We start from the raw sequence: 22,383 nt of genomic DNA, 5'->3' as shown, positions 1-22,383 counted from the left end.
GCAATGTGAACAGAACACCTAATTATTTATTAAAAATATATATATTTATGTGATTATATTTTTAAAAGTAAATATTTTAACATTTTACATGATTTGAGAAAAAATATATATATTTTTTTTAAATAAATATGAATATCAATGTAAAAATTTGCCACAGTTTCATCATGTTACAAACCAACCTAATTGTGCAACAAAATTACCCTTACAGTATGCAACATTTCCTTCCTCAGTAAACCTTGATCTCATTCTAGTGTCTGTAAGATGACCCTCATCCAAACTCTATTGTCGGGACATCTTGCCACAGACAGATGGTGGCTGAGTGCACTAGAGGTGATCCAGGGAGGGGAAGCGGTGCTGTTTGTACTGGTCTACGTGTAGAATTGTGAGTCAGCGCATGGGTGGGCCGAAGCGCTTGCATCGACTCTCTAATCATTTATGTAACCTAATCATTCTGGGGAGAATCCCAGTCTTTGTTGACTTGGCCTGGGCCTGCCTTTGTTACCGAGACTGTTGTCATGGTTTCATCGGTCACGTGGTTGGGGACAAAATGTAGCCCGCAAATGAGCTGGCATATATTCCACGGAATGAGACCAGTGGCACATAAGCACAGGTTAATAACAATGTGATGACTGTCTCTGTTGTCTTGAGAGTTGATTAGATTAAGAACTCCGGAATACCCCGGAAATGAAAGTTGCTTCTGATCATTTTGTGGAGGCTGTTGTGCACACAAACATCACTTGATGTCAATCATCTCTGTGCTGTCATTGATATATTTAAGTGTTGTAACAATACATTCAAAAAATGACCCCTTCCCACCTTTATATTCTGCTCTCTCTGCTTTATCTAATTTACATGTATCTATTTATTTATTTATTGAAATACATCACAATGTGACATAACACAGCATCTTATTTATATACATGCCTACCCATCTCAACATTGCATAGAAGGGAAAGTGTTTCACCATTGCTTTTCTTTCGTATAAAGCTTTACAATGGTAAGTCACGGCATTGGCGACATGGATGTTGAAAAAATGATTCAGAATTTTAGTTTGCAAAAAAAAATGTTAAATCAGTTCAAAGAAACTTGTGGTTTAAAATCAGACTGTGAACAGATTAACTGATTTGGCATTTCAACTCTTACGCAAGACACATTTGAAGCTGTGGCATGATGAATTGTTTGGACTCATTAAAGTCAAACACTGAAATGAAACTCGGTACAGATTAAATAATAATGCTAAATACAAAAAAACTAAATGACATGCACTGCATTCACTTTTTAGCGAGTGCTGTTTAGAGTGCTGAAATTTAATCAAAACTGCAATCTTATTTCTTGCGCAAATTTGTTAATCTGTCCCTTCATTCATTTTCATCTTCGCTAACAAGTCCTCATTTAGGTTGTGCAGTGTTGGAACAAATTAGATACAGGCCTGGGGTAAGGAATAGATTGAAGCCTGCAATCACAAAATATAAAGATTATCATAAGATCTTTTCAGAACATAAACACTCCCCACAACAGTGGAGTTTACAAGCTTAAACACAATAGAGAGCAAGTTTCTTATTGTGAAGTCCATGAAATGTACATGGTGGTAGATGAACCAAAGAAACAACAAAATGGTAGGCTAATGGCCCTTAATCATAAAACCACACATGAAAAATGACGGCACGGCAAATTGATTCTTCCATATATGCACTAACAATGTATTACACTGATCAATCAGGCAAAATCAATCTTCCCGTCACATTCGCGAAAACACCATTTCCCATAAAAATAGATAAATAAATAAAAATAGTAATGTCCATTGAATAAGGAATATTCCAAACAAAATTTAGGAAATCAACCTATCTATAAGAACTGCTTTGCACTGCAGCTCCTGCCTTTTTTCTTATTGGCTGTCACCAAATGGCTGCAAAGTGGTTAGACATTTGGTTGGCAAGACAGTACTCTATGATGAATCAGGCAGGACTGCATTGCTTACAAGGCTAACCTTAATCTTGAAATGACACAAATTCCAGGCAGTTGCGATTTTCTTCATGCAAGTCTCCCTTGCAGCGTGACTGTCCGCTACGCGGTACGCACAGCGGTTAAAAACGGTCAAATTTACAGAACTTGTGCCGTTTTCTCTTGGCTGTCACGACAATATAAGAGCATTACATAGTGTAGATTTTGTTAGAATTCTTGCATCTTAATCAGATACATGGCCGAATCACTTCTAAAGTGTGTGTATAAGTTCATAACAGATAAATTGGATGTTTTGTTTTGAGAACCAATGTTAATGAACCATGTTTATATAGCCGACTGATGGTCTTGACCAAAAATCCCAAGACTGCCCTGTTGGCCAATCAGGGATCCGCACCAGTCCTGAGTGTTCCAGCACTAACCACTATTAGCTCCCATCATTTATTATGAAAGCCTCTAATAGTCCAGAGAGACTTTCTACTTGTAAAATGGATTGTGTTAAAAATAGCTCAAAACTACAGCCTTGGATCTCATTAAAGATGCACAACACTGAGGCAAAACACATGTAACCCACTCTAAAACCTAATAATATTTATTAAATAGATATTTTAGTTTAAAGCATTCGCCTTCATGCTTTTATTTTATTTCCAGTTGGTGCAGAATATTCAATACCGCAACTTGTCAGCCCTTTTAACCTTGTGCTCGCCCAGTCCCGTTCTGTCAGCGAAGGCTATTTTTTGTTCATTGATGCAGTCAATAACGACAGCTGAAATTATGAATTGAGTTTGTGCCCAAAAATAGTACATTTTTCTCTCGGTCACTCTGTTCCACACGAACACATGCACCAATACTTGCAATGTTTCACTATTTGCTGGCAGCTGAGTTAGTTAAATAAATAAGTGGCCTTGGCACCTTTGCAGCATTCATGTGCATCCTGTCTGCACATCTGGTCTCTATGCTTAAAGTCTCAGTAGACAAAGTGTCAGGAGAAGACCTCAAATGCACACAAGATAGCTGATAAAGCGCACATGGACTGCGGTGCAGCAGAGCATGTGAAAGTGGGGGTTGGGCGGGGGCTAGAGTGGCTAGTCCATGATTTAAGTCACTGTTGAGTAGACATCACTTTTCTAGCACATTGCACATTAACCATGTGTGTTTGTTGTCTATCCTATTATAGTTTATATTTAATTTCACTGTACATCACAACACGTTGCACCCAGTATGTTATTTTTATGTCATTTGTAACAAGTTGCGAACAATAAAAACTGATTGTCATGGAAAGAAAAAAGGAAACGTCTGAGAGGACTAGTTTCATATAGTGTATATTATTCTACGTATTTATGGCCAAATCACAGTAGATGTGTTGCCCTGATTTCCTTGACGATTCTGAATGCAGCTGGTAAAAGATATGTATGTATGTGAAGGAAAGATGCCAGTAAAACAGCAGCTTGTTGGGACATGTGTCACAGTCTAAGTAGCCAATACCAATGAAAACTTGGGGCTTAATGTATCCTGTAGAATAGGGTATTTGATTCAGTGAAAAAATACTGTGAAACTACGATTGTGATATTTGATTAAAAAAAAGAAATTGTGTACATAGTTCGGTCAGCAATTTCACACCAAACACTGATCATAATGCCAGTTGATTTTTAAAAGATAATGTAGAGCAGTTGCGACGGAAAGCTGAATGCCGTAGAAAAATGGAAATTCTTTTAATGAATGAAATAGGAAATGGGAAGCAGGAAAAGGGGGAAATGATAATTTTGGAGGCTCTCAGGAAGCAGAGCTAATGCCAGGGACTGATCTCATTTCTGGACTTTCAAACTTTTCAAGGGGAAATCTGCTCAGGGAATTTGTTGTTTATCTGTTCATTTGTACACCTTATATCATCAGCCAATGTTTATGATCATTGTGTCTCTGAATTGGTTTGCCCATTTGGTAGCTATGTTTTTATTCCGACTCGGTGAGTTGGAGACTCTTTAGTTGCACATATTAATTAGGAGCAAAATTTAATGACACAATAACAGTGCCCACCTCTGCATTGATAGGGGTTTATGATACTAATCTATTGGTGAGTTGCTGGTTCAAGTGCCACTATGTACAACTTGGAAAATAGAGATAATATTTTCATTGTTGGACCAAGCTTAATGTCTTGTGATTTTGGTCCACCTAAGGCAAAAACAGTTTCTTGGGTGTTTCAACAAGATAACCGACAGTATGATTAAACGACCAGTTACTTAAAAAATATTTTTCACCCTGTTAAGTTGACGAAGGATCATATCATTTCATGCACGTTTTCCCCAAAGTATTCCAACTTTCAGGAAAGTAGTATGCACAAAGTAAATGCTTGGAAAACTCTTTAAAATGTATCTTAGGTGATTGTGTTTGGGTGATGATTGTCAGAATAAGGACTAAAGGCAGTGAATGCTATTGAGCAAAATTGTGTGAACACATTCACTGACATTGACAGCAGTAGACGTCCAATCCATTTGCTTCTAGTCCTCTCAGTTCAAAAGGATTGAATGAGTTGAAAGGAAAGCGAGAATTTCTTTGTTATGGAACATCAATCTATGGAATTAATTTAATTATATTCCTGTCAAGTGAAAAATGAAGTCCTCGTTCCTGAATTGCACAGTATGTTACCATGGTAACACTAAGACCAGTCTGAGTCTGCAGTTTGAACCAAATAAATGATAAAGGAAAAGTATGAATATACATTGTCGATGAGTCATTGAAAATGTGAGCGTTTTTACATCAATCCATCTAAATTTGTGCACGTCCATGTTCATGTGAGTATATCGATTGACTTCTGCCTTGGGGTTTCTCGACATTGCTTACAGAAGGTTAAAGGAGGTAATAGCATACCCGGCCCTTTCAGCGTGATTAATAATGGTTCATTTGTTCCTAATGGTGGTGGATATATAAATACATCGCTATTGCAGTGAGGTTTTTTTACATTGGTGGCGGAAAATTTTGAGCATTACCTTGCTGACGGGCATCATTAATTAAATTTTTCCTTGAACGTAATACAAATTCAATGTTCACTGAGGACACTGACACTCATTTGCTCCTCTTCCTGGGTGTCTGTGGGCATCACTGATACGCAGTGCCAGTAAAAAGAGCCTTTTTTTCTCAGAGTGACAGTTTTAATCTCTTAGAGCTTGAAGTGTATGTACAGGGAGTGTGCTTGTGTCACTGCATGTGTGCACACATGGAGCAAAACTGCCTTTCAGCTCTTATCAGTGAGCCAGCAGAGTGGGGCCGATCACCTAACTCTGCTGAGCTATCATTGTGGAGTTAATTGCCTTTCACAAGCAAAATGGAGGTGGCTGGTAGGGGGGCTGCGATGTTGGGGGTTCCTTTTCCCCCTGATTTGGCCTTTTGCTGTTTTGTTTAACCTTTGTTACAGTTCAGATCTGCCTAATCCCGGGATTCTCTCTGTAAAACAGCAGCTAATCATTTTAGATTATTTAATGGATACACAACTTGTTGGAAATTCCATTGCGTAGATGCAAAGGAGAGAGATGAAAAGAAGACTGGATAGGTGAAGAGCGGGGCCAGTTAGAGAATGAGTGCAGGGTGGGTGGGATTTGGCATGTGGACTGCATGTTCTGTTCACGCTATGGCATACAAGGTCGTTCAAGGACTGCTTTCATGCTTGACAAGATATACCTTTTTTTATTACCCGGGAGGACACGAGGTTAGATTGCTTTCTAATATTGTGTAGTCAATTTTCATTAATGCCCCTTTTTAAAAAAAGTCTGCAGATAAACAGCATCATATCAAAAGAAAAGCATTTCAATGAGAATAATGATTATCTTGCTCATTAGATCGGAGTAATTTTTGATCCAGGTGAGGCTGACCTTTGGAATGCCAGTGTTGTTTTTACTTTTGGTATGCATTCTGGGTGAGTTAAGATGTCAACAGTTTGGCACTCAGACCTTTCTTCAGCCCAATGGCTGTTTATTTAGCATTCTCACCCAAATATTGAGCACAAAAAACCCTTTGCATTGAAAATTCCACCCATGAACATGCGGGTTGATGCTCACTCACTAAAGCAGAAACAATGGCAGACTGAGTCACGAACACATAGGAGGCTTTATGTGGGTGCTCGTTTCCGGGCAGTGACTAGCCGAGTTATGCATTTTTGCTAATGGATGTACTATGTACTATAATTAGTTGAAAATGTAAACAAAAATACTCGTCAAAATGAACTGGATGGAAATTAGGGCAAATTTTATATGCTTTGACCACAACCCTTAAATGAATCAGGAATCTGCATACAGTACAAGCAAGCACCTTATTCCAATCTTTAATGTCTGTTACAAGTGGCCCTGTGTTGTTCGCTCCCGTATGTTCTTCCTCTGAACGCCAGCTCTCTTGTGTCTAATTTAATTTGTGACTGTTGGTAGGCTCCAATGCCTAGCACTGCCTTCATTCCAATGAGCAGTATATGGTAGATCAGATTATGATGTTATCCCGCTATCTCCTGTACATTTTTCAAGCTCAACATTTGAAGGGGGGAGACTACAATTTTCAAATAAAATCTAACAATCATCAGCTCTTTATAGAGATAGATCTCAAATAGGCGGGCAAAAAAATAGTGTCATTCATTTTCAAGCGGAAAGGCCACATTTTTTGAAGAAAAACATGATCAGGCCTTCTTTTCTTTGCCTACGATGTTCTGAATTGTTATAGTATAACTCTTAAAGCAACTAGCAAAGATCATTAGAGCCTATTTATTGGCTAATTGACTGTCAGGATTTATGCATTCATTCATTCTCAGTACTTCATAATAGGATCTAGGGTGAATTGGAACCAATGTCTTTCAAGCTGAGTTTGGATTGCTTCTAACTGTCTGAATGGAAACCCCTATCCCGACTTGTTTTATGCTGATGACATTTTGTTGGCCTTGTTTATTTGTACTGGACAAGGTGCCAGCCTATTTACTACTTTGGTGTTCCTTCTTTTTAAAATAATCATCAACAATCAAAGTTGTACTCTCACTATTCACAGTGAAATCTCACCAGAATAAGTATTGGCAATGTTCAAACTTCGAATAATATAAACAGCCCATCTCTTGTTCTCTCATATATTTAGTGGTAGAAGCACCATCTGCATATGTTTGGCAAGCTTCTAAAGGGCACTTACTGTATATCAAAATAGGTTGATGCCTGCAGGACAGCATCACATGCCAGGAGTCTGTGAGCAATTTTCCATCATATGGCGCCACAAAGGATCATCAGTTAGCGAGATTGTATGGGTGAACGTGTGTATTTATGACATGAAGTCTTGGTTGTATCTGGTTCTGATAATGTCATGGGGGAAGTGCAATTGACATAGTTTCCTACATTCAATGAATAATTGTTTTCCCTTTTAATAATGCTAACAATTGTTGAAGTCATTTACTGCACTGTTATCACTGTTATATTTGTAAGTTATTATGAAGAGTTAAAACAAGACATTTGTCACTGTACAAGTACGAGGGTATAGTGATGCAGTCTTGGCACTGAATAGATATCGTTGAAATTAGTATACGAAATTGGATTTTGTCATAAGAATTCCTTATCATGATATGTTGAATAGAACAATACATTTAAGTGCATAGCCTTTGTGCAAGTTCTGGTCACTCCGTGCATCAAATATTTATGAAATGAGTGTTGAATGTCCATCTCTATTTTAGAATGCTTGTGATTTGTTAAAAGAAAAAAGGCCATATACAATAATGTTGCACAGATGAAACGAAAAATAAATGAAAAGCAATGAATTATAAATTCAGATATAATTGCCGTCTCATAGAAAGAAAACCAATGAAACACAATTAATATTAAAATTTGTACAAAAGCCCATTACAGTGGATTTTAGGTGCCATAGCATCCCCTTCAGCTGACACAAGCACCACACTAAAGTAATACTTTTTGTCTACATGCATGCACTTGATTTATCTATGTGGCAAATAAAAATGAGAAATATCCTTTGCAAAAATAATGTCTTAGCAATGTACAACATTAATAAATGTTTAATAATATTTCATAAAAGTTATTTCAGTACAGATGTATACTCTCTTAACTTATTGCACTTGGTGTGTTGCAAAAAGAACAAAACAAAAATTTAGTCAAACTAAATATTTTAATGGAGTTGTGGCAAGATCTTGTCCCCCATGTCATTATGGTTTCATGTCACAGTTTTAGAAAGTCACTCAATACACCGTATGATGTTGACATGCTGGATATTGGGACTATACATACGGGACAAAAGGGGGTTAAACGTAAGTGCCAATTAATTGATTTTCAACAAAGCCGCAGAATTATTTTCACTAGCTTGTGTAGTAGCCACTGTTAATCTGTTGTGTTACTTGTATTGATATGATAAATTTGTCATAAGCAAGGCAGGCATCCAAGGCAGCTGACAGGTGTTGACACACTTTTTACCTTTTTTGATAAAGAATTCACTACTTGATTGTGAAATAATCTGTATGGGTAAGCCTGGCACGTCTGCATTCATTATCTCAATCTTTAAAGGCAAAGACAACATCTTTATCTGGTGTTTTTTTTTGTTCCATTACTAAAGATAATACTAAATCTTCAACTGTACGCTTCGGTTCACGGCCCACAGTGAGGGCGTGGAAGTGTTGAGCAATCCCTCAACAACTACAACAAATGAAGCATCTTCTTTACCTTTATCCTGTTACTGGCCAATTTTTGCCATCATAAATCACTACTGACTCACAGGCCATAGATGAATTAGTTCCTCCAAACATGGGATCTTATTGCAAGGATCATACGTTACAACAGGAACCAATCAGTCTATGCGAGTTCATAATTTCTTCCTTTTTCGAGTTGGGTTTTTTGCTGTCGCATGCTCCCCGCCCTCATTATCACTGATTAACATTCCACTTGTTGGCTTCTTGGAATGAAAGCCTAGCTGTGCTGGTGGCAAATTCCTCTCACTGAAGGCAACAAAATATTTCAGCGGCCCTTGCAGACTTCTATAACGTAGCCAGTCTCCTTTTTGCCATTTTTTTTTGCTTTTGTCACACATTTTACTGCTGACTGGCTAATGGCTTTAAGAGGGAATTCAAATTAACAACACTAGAGATTCAAGGGGTACGTAGTTATAAAACAAGGTAACGGTTACCTTTATATATTAATTTAAATGAATGTGTGAGACCCCAGCTCTGAATGAATATTGGAAGTTTTTGCAATGTTCCAATGTCTTGTAATTTGCCATGAATAAACTTGGACTGGCAATACAAACCTGAATTTCCCTTTCTTTATCGATCCACAGTGAATGAGTATTTTTTCATGGTCCAAGCCAGAGGGATCCGCATCAGAGAAAATGTGAAGAATATCGGTGCTCAAGTCCTGGAACAGGTGGTGAGAGGTGCTTACAGCAATGGTACAGGTAAAATACATCTTTCTAGGAGTACGCCGATCATACATAAATATAAGGTCTCACAAGAAATATATGATAAACATGAGTGCATATTCACAGATTACTCTTATGACTTCAACATGAGTGAGAGTGATGTTCCTCCCACTGCATATCTTCCTGAGGGCTTCACGTACTTCCCCTCACAAGTTTGCCCTGAGAAGCTGCCTTCAATGAGTAAGTTCATTGTTGTTGTTTTTTTCCCTCTTGCATTGCGTGCATTCTTTTGGGTTTGAGAGTTTTTTGTTATGGAGTCCAAGATGGAAATGATCAATTTCAGGAAGCAAGGTATACCCTGAACTAATGGTCTAATCTGCAAAAAGTTAATACAGAGTTACCCATATTAAACTCGGTCGGCTCTTATGTGGTGTTTAAATTTTTTGGTGGCAAATTGTCAAAGTCAAAAGTCGGGTTTAGTGTATTTAATGATGTTAGATTTTTCTTTTCAAAAGTCACGTGGAAATATTTCCCATTTGCTATTGGGCAGAAGTTGTGGCAATGTAGCTACAGTTCAATTATGTATACAAATGTTTAGTTGTTGGACTGAATAACTTAATGTGGCCTGTGATATTTCAACTGTTAAGCAGTTCCCTTCCATTTTTTCCTCCTACGTGTTCACCGCTTTAATTGTATCGCTGACGGATGTTGCCTTTATTGTTTTCTTTCCACGGAGACTTGAATGGCACAAAATGTCTTTTTCCTCTAAACACAGAGGGTAGGTTGGAGGTGAATATGAGTGAAGTTTCACTAGAGGATGTGGAGCGATCTCTGCTACAGGGCGAGTCTGTTATGGCCCCGGGAGGCCACTGGAAGCCCAAAGGCTGTTTACCTCGCTGGAAGGTATGTCACTCCATACTGGAGAGGAGTGGTTGCCCGAATGCATGCATTAGATAAAGGGCCCCACCTGAGGACACTTTTCATTTTCTATTCTGAAGCCAAACAAGTTCAACTGCTTAACAAAAACCTGTGAATATTCTTAATCATCCATCCAGGTCATTGTATTTGCATGGTGTTGACTTGATCACAACTGGAATGTTCTAGTTGTCTTTTAGAATATTTCTCCATTGATGAAACAAACTGATTTGCTCCTCGCTTATTGTATGACCACCATTCATACATGCCATCTGTCTTTATCCCACATTTTGTCCAGTTAGATTGCGCAAAAAAATCAAGTTTTATTATTGCTTTCTCAAAGACCAAAACTTATTGTCTGATCTAACAATAGGCTCTGTTTTTACGCATTTTCAAAGATTTTGGCTGCCCCGCTTCACCTGTGATTCGTTGAATGTCAGATGGCACCGCACAAATGAGATTTCTTTTTCTCTCATTCCTAACTCCTGAAACTTGCACACACAATTTATGTCTCTTTTATCACATCAGGTGGCAATCTTAGTACCGTTCCGGAACCGACACGAGCACCTACCCATCCTCCTGAGACATTTGGTACCAGTTCTCCAGAAACAAAGGCTCCAGTTTGGCTTTTATGTCATTGAGCAGGTACACACACACCGCTATTTCTAGACCACCTTCGAGATCACGAATTGTTGAAGTGATCCTTTCACAATGATTGTCACATTTTATTAATGGATTAAATGTACCAAATCTCTTGTCCAGGCCGGAACTGAGCCATTTAACCGAGCGATGTTGTTTAACGTGGGCTACAAGGAGGCCATGAAGGATATGGATTGGGACTGTCTTGTCTTCCATGATGTCGACCACCTCATGGAAAATGACAGGAACTACTACGGCTGCACGGACATGCCCAGACATTTTGCGGTCAAACTTGACAAGTACTCGTACATGTAAGTTTTAATGCTCTATCCTTGCGGGTAAGTGCTGTCCACTCTTGATATTCATTTAAAATACCTCTAATTGTTCCTCCTAAGGCTTCCGTATAATGAGTTCTTTGGTGGTGTCAGTGGCCTGAAAGTGGGACAGTTCGATAAGATTAATGGATTTCCTAATGCCTTCTGGGGGTGGGGAGGAGAGGATGATGACCTTTGGAGCAGGTGAGAAAACAGACACAGTCACAGAAAAACATCATCCTATAAAAGTTACATATTACATCACTAAAAGATTAAATATATGTCCAAGAGATGGATGAATCATCCAATCTGGTCATGAAGTGTTTTATCTCTCCGTCATGTACCTTTGTCACACAACTTTTGTTTTTCCTACTGCGGTGTGAGAAGGCAGCTGTGAACTCGCAGCAGTTAGAATAAACACACCGGTCTTTTATTATGGATTTAATTGTTCATTGTACTTGCACGTTCCAGGCTGAGTTTGTTGTCAGAGAGGCATTCTGTGAACATATGGTAAATAGGGTCACCAATAGAACAGATCAGACTTCATGCATCAATGAGTACAAAATCTATTTGTAGGGTGCTGTATGCAAATTTCACCGTAAGCAGACCGCATGGAGAACTGGGCCGCTACATGTCCATTCCACACCATCATCGCGGAGAGGTCCAGTTCCTCGGGAGGTCAGTAACACTGCTTGGTAAACGTATTCACACACAGAGTCTCACTCTCTAGTTGGAAGGAAGCTTAGACTCATGTGAGCCAGTCACATGAAAAGCCCGAGCAGTGACTGGAAGGGAATTCTCACTTGTTGAAATACTTTGCATGTGACAGAGTTTAAAACCGCACAGGGACAGTCTTTGCTGGCATTTTTAAAATATAACTGACACAGAACCTTGCAACTTAAAACCTGTAAATGCATTTAACTTATTCAATTACCAGTCTTTAAAAAAAGGTTCAGTAGTCAAAACCTTAGGTAACAGTAGTTTTAGTGGATTTTGGCCCATCTATACCAAATCTGAAGAATAAAAGAACTCACTCTTATTTCAGCAGAAAAAAAATGTACACGCTTCCATTCTTCAGTAAACCACAGATCATACATAGGTAGGTTTTGAGAATTTTAGGCGCTCTTCTTTTAAAAATAGACATTTGATTGATTGATTTGATAAGGGACAGCACATATTAATGAACATATTCATATTTATGTTAATGAACATCTAAATGTAAATATGTAAGACTGTAGCCGCTGGCTAATTTCCATCTTTAGTCCCCTGTGTAGGTACAAGATAAGCAATGACACACACTAGATACATACACACAAACACGTAGCACAATTTTAGACAGTGTCGTGATCGCAATTTTGTTCGTCTTACAGCCAGGCTTTAAAATGATTGGCGAAAAGGTTCGGAGACAGCAGTTCACGTATGTTAATTAGTATTGAGTTCCAGGTATGTGAGAGAATTAAGTTATTGTGTAAAGAAACATATGTAGCCTTTTTTACTTATTTTCTCAGGACTTCCAGCAGCTTAATATGTTTTTTAACTAATTCCCTAAGGGCAGGAATAGCTTGGGGAGTGAATGGTTGGCTTAATAGATAGTTTTTGGAATTGAATCTGTCAAAATTACAACTACTTTGTTGTTTACAAATTAGAGCTGTTCTCATTGTAAACAAAACGTTCAAAACATCTCAAATTTTTCCTTGCTGGTCAGAGCAAAAATAAGAAATAAAAGATCTTGTCCCTCCTATATAATTAAAAAAAAACAAATATATGGTTTGATTGCTCTCGCAGGTATAGTCTTCTCCGCCATTCAAAGGAACGACAAAAGGTTGATGGTCTGAACAACTTAAACTACTCCCCACTTGTGTCCAAGAGGCCTCTTTACACCAACGTCACGGTCAAGTTGAACAGAAGTCTTGCACCCGTAGCCGACTACTGATGTAGACATAGCTGGACTGACAACCACCTGGGAATCAAAAGTCCTCTGGGACATCAGCCATATTTCACCAGTTGCGGCACTGCTGAAAATCAGTTTAGTTTATTCGTGCTTTATTTCTTTTGTGGGTTTGCGATGAGAAGAGAAACAAAAAAACGGAAACCTAAAATATGTGTGTTGGCTAAATCATAGAAGTAAATAAGGATTATTGCTGCACTTGTTTGTGCCACAGTCCACCACTTCACTCATCTGGGATTATCTAGTCTTCAGTGTCCACATGCCTTTTGCACCATTTTGGCCTTTCAGCACCCATCAATTAATTAATTTCCTTAACTCATCCCTGCACTTGAGTTTACATTAGTTCTTTAAAATAGACCGTGAGACACACACTCTTTAAGGCGCGCAGAAGTTTGATTTCAAAGGTGATGTGCTTTTTTATTTTGCTTTTGCACTTCTGACTTCTTACACGAATGCAGTAGGCCTGTGAAACATGTGCATGTATACACACAACTTTGACCGCGTGGACGGTTGCAGCTGGTTCTGCTGAAGGTATGCCAAAATCTACAAATGAAAAGAACTATGAAGAGTTTTCAATCATCTATATGTGAGATAGTTTACGCTAAATTTAGAGTATATTAGTACCTTGACCATTTCATATAACTATATTTTACCCTGTGAACATACCATTTGAAGACTGTGATATTTTTGTTTCCGTTGTTGCTTTGGACGTACCTGTCTGCCAGCGAGTGGCTATGGATGTGAGAGTGTTGCTCACCTTGTTAGCAATAAGACGTAATATCGCAGAGATGAATTTAGACCCGACTGCCTCATGATACCGATGCAATAGCACAGGTGCTAGCATATACTCACTACAGAGACAGAATGAGTGCATTTGCAAACGTGTTCGGCGCACCTTTTCCTAAGTCAACATGCCACCCAATGAAAACAATGTCTTCTCAGAACCTCTCTGTGGCTTCGTGCTTGTCTGTGAGTTCGTTTGTTAGCGAGGGAGAGCCTATGCAAATGGCTTGTATGGATCATATTGTCGTGTCATCAGAGTTCGAGTGACAGGATTGACTACAGGCCCCACTAGGTTTGTGGGGTGTAATCAAAGTCCCCCATTTCTGCGATGGCCTCCATTTTCACACAAGTCAACACACAGATGGTGTTTACAGAAGCTTTTGATTTATTGCGTCGTATTTGAATATGTGAGCCTCCCGAACCCCCTGCTTAAATCTCTTTAACAACAATGCCTGTCTTTAGTGATTTTGTTTTAAGACTAAAACCTGATTCTCGCAGGCCTGAATATTTTAGGTGCCGACTTCTGTACCATGGATTGCCAGATGTTTTTGTTGAGTGGCGTGCAGTCTAACATTGTGCACTGACACCAGCTGAAGCTCTGCAAGTGCAAAGGGGTCAAATAATTTCCCTTCTTTGATTTATGTGTGCTTTAAATTGACACTTTCATATTTGGGTCTATATGGACATGATTATCACTGTCTGTCCTCTAGTCACAAAGCTACTCCATTTCACATAAATCGCCTTGTATGCATTTAAGATACGTGTTTTTGTTTGTGTGTGTGTGGGGGGGGGGGGGGGGGGGGGTGAATTAGCGTTGTTCCCACACTGAGGCTGGACCTCTTTTTATTTATTTGATCTCTTATGGATTATTTTCTGTAATTGTTCTGTTTTTTGTTGTTGTTGTTTTTTTTTGCTTTTGCTTTTCTAATATTTCACATTTAATGTGATGACTTACGACGTGATGTATGACAGACTGTGTTAAATGCACTGAATCTTGTTATGTGTATTTGTATGGGGTCATGAGCCTTGGAATCCTGTTTTCAAACCTGGGAGCCACTGTATTTCATACAGATACAAGGTCTGATGAAATAGACTGGGACCCGTTTAGGACGGTGTACGTTTACTCTGCTCAGCAGACACATCTGAGGGCGCCATTTTGTGTGACAACCGCGGGAAGAGCGAGGAAGTGAATTACTGTAAGTGTGCTGGCTAGCTATGTTATTCATTGAGCACCTCTTTCAATGAACCTGACCCGGCCGGGCCAGAGGCGGAGGACACCCTGAATTGGTGGCCAGCTAATCACAGGGCACAAGGAGATGGACAACCATTTACACTCGCACTAATATATAGGGGCAATTTAGAGTGTTCAACCTGCCTACCGTGCATGTTTTTGGAATGTGAGAGGAAACCGCAGTACCCGGAGAAATCCCTCAGCCTGGGAGAACATGAAACTCTACACAGGTAGACCGACCTGGGATCGAACCCAGGACCCCAGATCTGTGAGGCATCACGCTAACCGCCCCTGTTAAAACAAATGCCTAAGTAATTGTTTTTTTAATATTACTGGGACTTAATTTTATCAAAAACAAACTATACAAATATTAAATTCCATTACACAAGCATATCTTTGGACAATTTGTGACAAATTTAATATCCTTGACCATCCAGGAGAGGTGCTCAGTGACAGCAATGGGCAGTCGCAGCATTTGTGTAACGTATTAAAACGTCTCCATGCGTGTTTGAGTGAAATGGCGAAACCCTCCAGATGTGAACTGTACTCCTTCTAGAGTTGTGTTTTGTAGTTTTCTTTTCCTGCATTGGTAATGATTTACAGGAAGGTGGTAGTGAGCAACCTAGCAGGTTCTTTCTTTTCTTGACACTTGCATTAAAACACTGTATACGGTTTACTTTATTATTGCTTTAAATTAAAAGCTCAATGGAAATGTTGAAAGAGCCAAACGGTGGACAATCGGAAATTTACCTGAAGATTTGACGCTGAGGGTGCTCGCTGTATAAAGAGACCTAATTGGTCATATTCAGTATTGGGCTTTATCTTCCACATTGCAAAAACAAGCATCTACCTGTGGATAAATTAAAATGGCATTCTTTTATTCCATGACAGCTAGACTGGTTTCTCAACTCTAATTCAGTCTCCACCCTCATGCTTTGTCAAAAACAGGAAAATGTGTTTTTTTCAGTTGGTGATAGGAGCATGCTGGCCAGTCATTTACCTCTTTATGTATATTGTAAATGGTCTCAGTCCAGGCAAAGACTGAGCCTGCTGCTCATGGTACCATAATCTCACCTGTTCTGATCCATTCTATGCTAGTTTAAATGAAGGAACCATGCCTGGGCATCTGACAAAACTGGCAGCCTTAAAAGCTTCTTAATTTATTGCAGTGATTTTCTCACTCATTTTTTTTTACGAGCAAAAATATTTAAATTTCAATAAGTGCATATCAAGTTATAGCTCATTGTAAATACTGTTGTGTGTAGTGTTTTAGAAAAAAATCTATAAGGTCTTAAATTTACTACTGATGGTAGCATAAAGAACAAGGATTTGGAGTGTTTGGCTGGTACGGGTGCCATTTAAGTGATGCTTACACCGTGACAACAATGTTTTTACATCACTGCACAGCATTTTTTGAATACATGAAAAAAAATAAAAACACTAACCTCCCTAAATTTGGATTCCTATCACATTAACTGATACATTCAGCAATTAATTGGCTTCCCCACTAAAGATGCTGGTATTGATGAGAACTGCCTTATTGGGTCCACTGTCCTTTTTTCTCCTCACAACCTCTGACAGAATTAAAGGAACACTCCAGTCAATTTTGTAATTTGTTTCTAAAACCATGAATTATGTTTGAAGATAACTACTGAAAACATAAACAGACTGAGCACAATTGAGTGCTTAATCTCTGAGTTATAGCAAGAAACGTTTTCTTTGTCAGCGCTGCCAGGATTATTTGAGCGTAAATGGCAGCTTTCTTAGTTAAATTTCGTCTCTCACGTTTAGTATAGTTTTATGTGTTTTATGTTATGTGGGCTTCATCCAGCTGAGACAAACGGGAGACTGCCAGCAATAACGCAGCATGGCTGGCAGGTAGTGGTGCCTCGTATAGGAGCGGACTACATTGGATGCATTGTGCTCGGCTCGGGTTCTGCTGAGGGTCCGCCCAAGGGCAGTAAGGACAAAAATTCATGACCTACATCACCAAAATATGAAATAGCTTCCGTCTGGTTTATACGTTTTTAAGTAATACGTATGGGCTTTATGTAATAATACATACTCAGCAGACATGCATACAATGTCTGAGACCTGGTTGACCGGCCTTGATATTTTTGCCCATTTTGAAGCCTTAATAAATACGGGTTAAAATTTTATCAATTCAGATTTGGCAGGATTCTCAACACTTTTATCGTTGACCCAATCTAGTAGTTTATTTATGTTGACTTCCACTGGAGTGTCCCTTTAAGGTGTAGATGGACTGCACTTTTAAGGCAACAAATTCAGGTGTGTCTGCCAAAAACACCATGTGCTTTAAATAAAAAAATAATAAACTGGCACCCAAACCAGCAATGCAACGTGCTCCAAAATATACAATGATTTTATTTTCTGTGAATTCGAAACAATAAATAGAAAAAACTAACTCCGCTTATTTATGAATTACACAGTAGTGTTCAAAATAGCAGTCCAATGTGACTAATCAGATTAAGCCATGTTTTCAGGCTATTTTTTTTATTGCTACCTGTCAAAGACGTTTACCGTTTAGATGCAGTAGATTCCCTAAAAAACAATGAGATCCAGCATTCATGATATGCATACTCTTAAGGTTGGGCAATTGAGCAATTTGTACAAAGGGGTGTGTTTAAAAAAAACATTTAAAAAAGCACTGTAGCATTTAATCAGTGAGGTCATCAATTTTGTGAAAAACAAGTGATGGCCCCTATTAAGAATGAAACATGCAATTTTCCTTGAAAACCTGAGAAAAATGGGTCATTTAACACGTTGTCCAGAAGAGCATCTTACTTTCAATGAAAGGGTGATTGGAGAGATGAAACCTTAAAAGGGAGATGATAAAAAAATTATAGGCCCTTAAAAGAACTTAGGTTTTAATTCACCTATTGATGCTGCAATCCTTAAAGTTCCATGCATGTTCGTTTTCAAAAAGGACTCCGATAACAACACGTTCTAATCGAAACAATTTATTGCCTAAGACAGAGGAGTAAAATACAGTGTACTGGAAGAATCTATTCTATCCTAGCTTTAGCAGAGATGTAAGAGAAGGCTAAGTTTCTCTGTCTTGTAAGCATTATTATACAAGTTGACGACAAAGGAAGACAATTGTTAAAAAAAAAGAAAAAAAATGGTCAGACAACAAAATAACAGTTTAGTGATTCAAAGGTAGGTAGGCTTTTGCATTGGTAAAAAAAAAAGTTTGTAAAGTCAACAGCAGACTGCTTTTTTATACACTTCAAATCCAATTGCACAGCCTTAACAGTAGAGAGAGTACATTTTGAATGCTCGGCCTTGTGGGTCTTCTGAAATTCTCCTGTATATCTACTTGCATATTTGTATAGCATGTATAGCAATAAAAACAAACATACTGAAAATGTGCACCAATCTGGTGAGTCACATTAACCTGGGATTGTTTTTTTTTTCCAACACAACTGTACATTCTTGACATGACAGTGTCCCTAAATTGTAAAGGGGCCTTGAATTAGAGTCATCCAAAGTCACTTGTTAAAACCTGATGTCAGCCTTACATGGATATGTTTGTGTATTGGCATATTTATCTTTTGGTTATTGAAATTTGTATGATGGGGGTTTTCTTTTATACCATCATTGTTATTGTCAAAGTACACCAATAAAAAAAGAAGAAAAAAACTAAAGATGCAGCTGCGTTCACTCTTTATTTTTTCATTTACTGGCAACACAGCAAGCAGGCAAGTGTGGTTTTCTGCTCCATCTCTAGCTATTCATTTTCTTGGCCCCATCTCTCGATATTCATAATATTAGTGTGTGTACGGCCATTATGTATTTGCGAGCCACCTGACCAGATCATCCAACAGGAGGTGTGGGTGCTGGCAGGGAAATTTATTCAGACATTCTATTATAACTCCACACATCACACGTCATTTTGAGAACCTACCCTCACCCACCTGTGCACCTTAAACACCAAAATTTTAGCCACCAGGAGAGATTATACTCCCCCTCCCTCCCCTCTCTAACCCTCTATGAGGAGTCTCAGACTGGAGTAAACATCAGAAAATAGGATTAGGAACAGGTGTTCCAATTTGTCGCCTTCGGGATCGCAGAATCCGATCACCCATACTCTTCTCTCTCCTCTGACATTAGTTTTTGAGGCCACATGCTCGTGTGTTTCGCCAAACTCAGCCTCGGTGCTGCCCTTTAGCTTGGGACAATTTTTAGCTTTCTATATGAAGCACTGACATCATATACTTGGGGGCCCGTTTGCTCATATCGTCCTAAATCAGAACAACAGTGCCTTGAAGGAAGATGTGTGTGTGTGCATGCCGGTGTTTGCTTTTTGTGGTGACCTGTGTTTTTTCAGTGATAAATGTCGTATAAATATGCTAAGAACTAATCGACCTGCTTTCCCATGGAAGGTTTCCAGAGCGATGCTAAACATCAATTGATACACAATAGACGGATTGCATAGAACTTGGGAAAAAACAGTTTCAAGCCATCATTGGATTTCTATGTATGTATATACTATATGGATGGGTGAATGTGTGTGTATATAGATCCACATTTATAAAATGAGTCACAGTTGAATTGCTAACCAAGGTAAGTATTTCTTTTTAATTGTGATTTTTCTGTACATTGGATGTGTGAAAAATGGTTGAGAACACACAAGAGGAGTGACCAATGTTTGTGTTATTTTACGTGAAAATCCCTAATTAGGGAAAAAAAAGGGATATAGACTGCATGAATGCAACCTTTATCTTCTAAGTGAACTCGAAGGGACTACCAAAACTTTTTTTTATACAGCCGCCTCCTACTTGACTACATTCCACTCCGCGGAAAGCAAAATTAACGGCATAATGAATCCAGTCTCATGACAAACTGTGTCCTTGCATAGTTGGATAAGTTGAGCCCATGCGCTAAAGCTCCAAGTAACATTTGGACAAAAGTGCGCTTATTTTTCATTGTTGCATGAGAAGATCACAGGTTTTATCATTTCAAGAGGAGAGAGTAACATTTATAACAGCGGGGAAAACATGCATACTTGTTTCATTGAGAATTTGGAAGTGCCACAGCCATTTTTTGAGTTCCAGAACTTGGGAAGCCTAAAAATAAACATTTATGAAACGGTCTCTACCAATCAATGGGTTTCCCTGCGGCAATCAGTGAATTGCCATCGTTCGTCCAAAAAGGCTTCATTTATCGCACGAGTGCAACAGTGCTTTATTTGTATGCTTTGGTTTACAGGGCTCACTAGAACCTAAGCCAAATATGTCTGAAATGTTGTGAGCAGTGTAGATTTGTAGCCCTTGAGTTTGCATTCATTCACTCTTACTCTTGCAGCATTTTTACTATTGCATCCAGCCTCTGCTTTCCATCATGCCTGGATTACTTCTCTCTATTCGAGAGAGCTTCTCGGAGACAATGTCCTGATGCTAAACAGAAGACCAGCTGACTGTGCACTTGCGTGAGCCGGTCAGCAACCAACCCCCTGACCCTCTCACTATAGTACATTTTGTGGGTCCACTCTAAACTAAACCCTAACTACAGCAACACTCAAGTATACTTTATAAAATCATCTCATGACCCCATATCTTTGTCTGATCACACCATGTGACTGCAGTCTTGTGAGCTGCATATTTTGCAAACCATGTAGATTTTTTTTTGTTTAACACACAAGGACATGTTCGTATTCAATCATCTAAAATGCTTTCTCCGTCTGGATGTCCTTCCAGTTTCTATAACAAATGTCAACTGTGGTGTAAATCAATTTTCTCATAGCTAATAAGGTGGCAATGGGTGAAATGTCTTAACATCAGTGAAACCACAAAGTAACTGACCTTCACAACCATGAAATCTGATCGTCCAGACTCTGGCCTTCACTGTCATTTTCTGTCTACTGGCTTTAAATCAAGACCAAATCAAAACTGAACTGGAAAATAACATTAGTATTCATCTCTTAATATGGTACATATTATAGTACAGTACTGCTTCATCACTCCAGTCATTAGAACTATTCTGGGATTTAAATGTGATATATCTTGGTTCTGTTGTCTAAAATAGTAATACATTTTGTCAAACAGCTCATAAGGTTTTCTTAAGGCAGTGGTTCTTTTAGCATTTTAGATGAAGTACCAGTTCAATAGGTAATTGGCTCTTTGAGCCACCATCATGGCCCACATCAAGATACAATATATATGTATAGTATATTTGAGTTAAACCCGGCCTATCAATTCAGGGGATGCTTTACTGAATTTGATAGATTGAACTTCACTGAGCCAGTACCCACACTCCTTTTCTTTGTAAAATAAACCAAAAAGGTGCAGTTGAACATAAAGCCAGAGTTGACGCCGAGTGACGTGACAGGCGAACGGCCTCTTTGCACACTGCGTCCCCTTCCATCTAGCTTTATTACTGTGGCAGCCACCAAGTGCTCTGGGCGAGGATAACTTGTTTAGAAAAGTCTTAATTTGTTTCTTCGGAAAAAGGTTAACACGTATTGTGTAGGAAGCCAGTACAACATAAAACCTGATGATATGGGGCTCTATCATTTTTCGTCTGACCGACAGCTGAATTAATTGAATTGGGCGCATAGAAGAATGTGAAGCCGCATGAATGCAACCTTTATATTCTAAGTGAAGTAGAGGGGAATTCCAAAAGTCCCCAACTAAAAGACTGCTTGGACCAATTACCAAATCACATGTCCAATAATTTGGGTTATTTTGGGGGGATAAATTGCAGTAAAATATACTGGCGTTCGATGTTTGCATGGGCGGGTCTGCCATAGTTAACAATGACAGGAACCAAATTACATTTCATAATCTTAATTGTTTTTGTGATGGTTCCTTTTTTTAATAGTAAAAATTAGGAAAGAATCCATAGTTAAATACAACATTTATAATGAAATAAAAATTGCTACGTTCTTTTGTTCAGAAAAGTCTTAAATAAAATGTGCCCCCAAACCAAAAAATACATTAAAACAAAACAAATGTTGCAGAAAAGGTTTTATTTTGGATACTTTATTTTCTTTGTTTACATAAATTGGATTTTTATATGAATTTAGTTTCCTCCATATGTGACTGGTTTTTTACAAATCCCACATTTTGCTATAATCTGACTTTTGCCTTGAAAATTCAGACACACAGGGCTCCTCTTTCAATCTATCATTATTCTGTCTCTACATGTGCTGATCAAACTGAGCCAGCAACTTGCTTTGCACCGTTACGTGAACACCGTCAGAC

The 22,383-nt window shown here is 38.6% G+C and overlaps 1 protein-coding gene across 1 annotated transcript in view; it reads left to right on the top strand.

The window, feature by feature from the left end:
* b4galt5 (UDP-Gal:betaGlcNAc beta 1,4- galactosyltransferase, polypeptide 5) overlaps window positions 1-18,825 on the top strand; it is a 30,833-nt gene extending 12,008 nt beyond the window's left edge. The window contains exons 2-9 of the mRNA XM_077608309.1: window positions 9,247-9,363; window positions 9,454-9,567; window positions 10,103-10,230; window positions 10,771-10,887; window positions 11,005-11,192; window positions 11,277-11,399; window positions 11,772-11,873; window positions 12,981-18,825. Coding sequence (XP_077464435.1) covers window positions 9,247-9,363; window positions 9,454-9,567; window positions 10,103-10,230; window positions 10,771-10,887; window positions 11,005-11,192; window positions 11,277-11,399; window positions 11,772-11,873; window positions 12,981-13,128 — 1,037 coding nt within the window. The 3' untranslated portion in view covers window positions 13,129-18,825. The remainder of the gene's footprint in view (window positions 1-9,246; window positions 9,364-9,453; window positions 9,568-10,102; window positions 10,231-10,770; window positions 10,888-11,004; window positions 11,193-11,276; window positions 11,400-11,771; window positions 11,874-12,980) is intronic.
* The last annotated feature ends 3,558 nt before the right edge of the window (window positions 18,826-22,383 follow it).

The sequence above is a fragment of the Stigmatopora argus genome, chromosome 1 (assembly GCF_051989625.1).
Source record: "Stigmatopora argus isolate UIUO_Sarg chromosome 1, RoL_Sarg_1.0, whole genome shotgun sequence".
NCBI classification, from domain to species: domain Eukaryota; kingdom Metazoa; phylum Chordata; class Actinopteri; order Syngnathiformes; family Syngnathidae; genus Stigmatopora; species Stigmatopora argus.
Note: the sequence above shows the minus strand (reverse complement) of the source record. Positions and strands in the feature narration are given on the sequence as shown.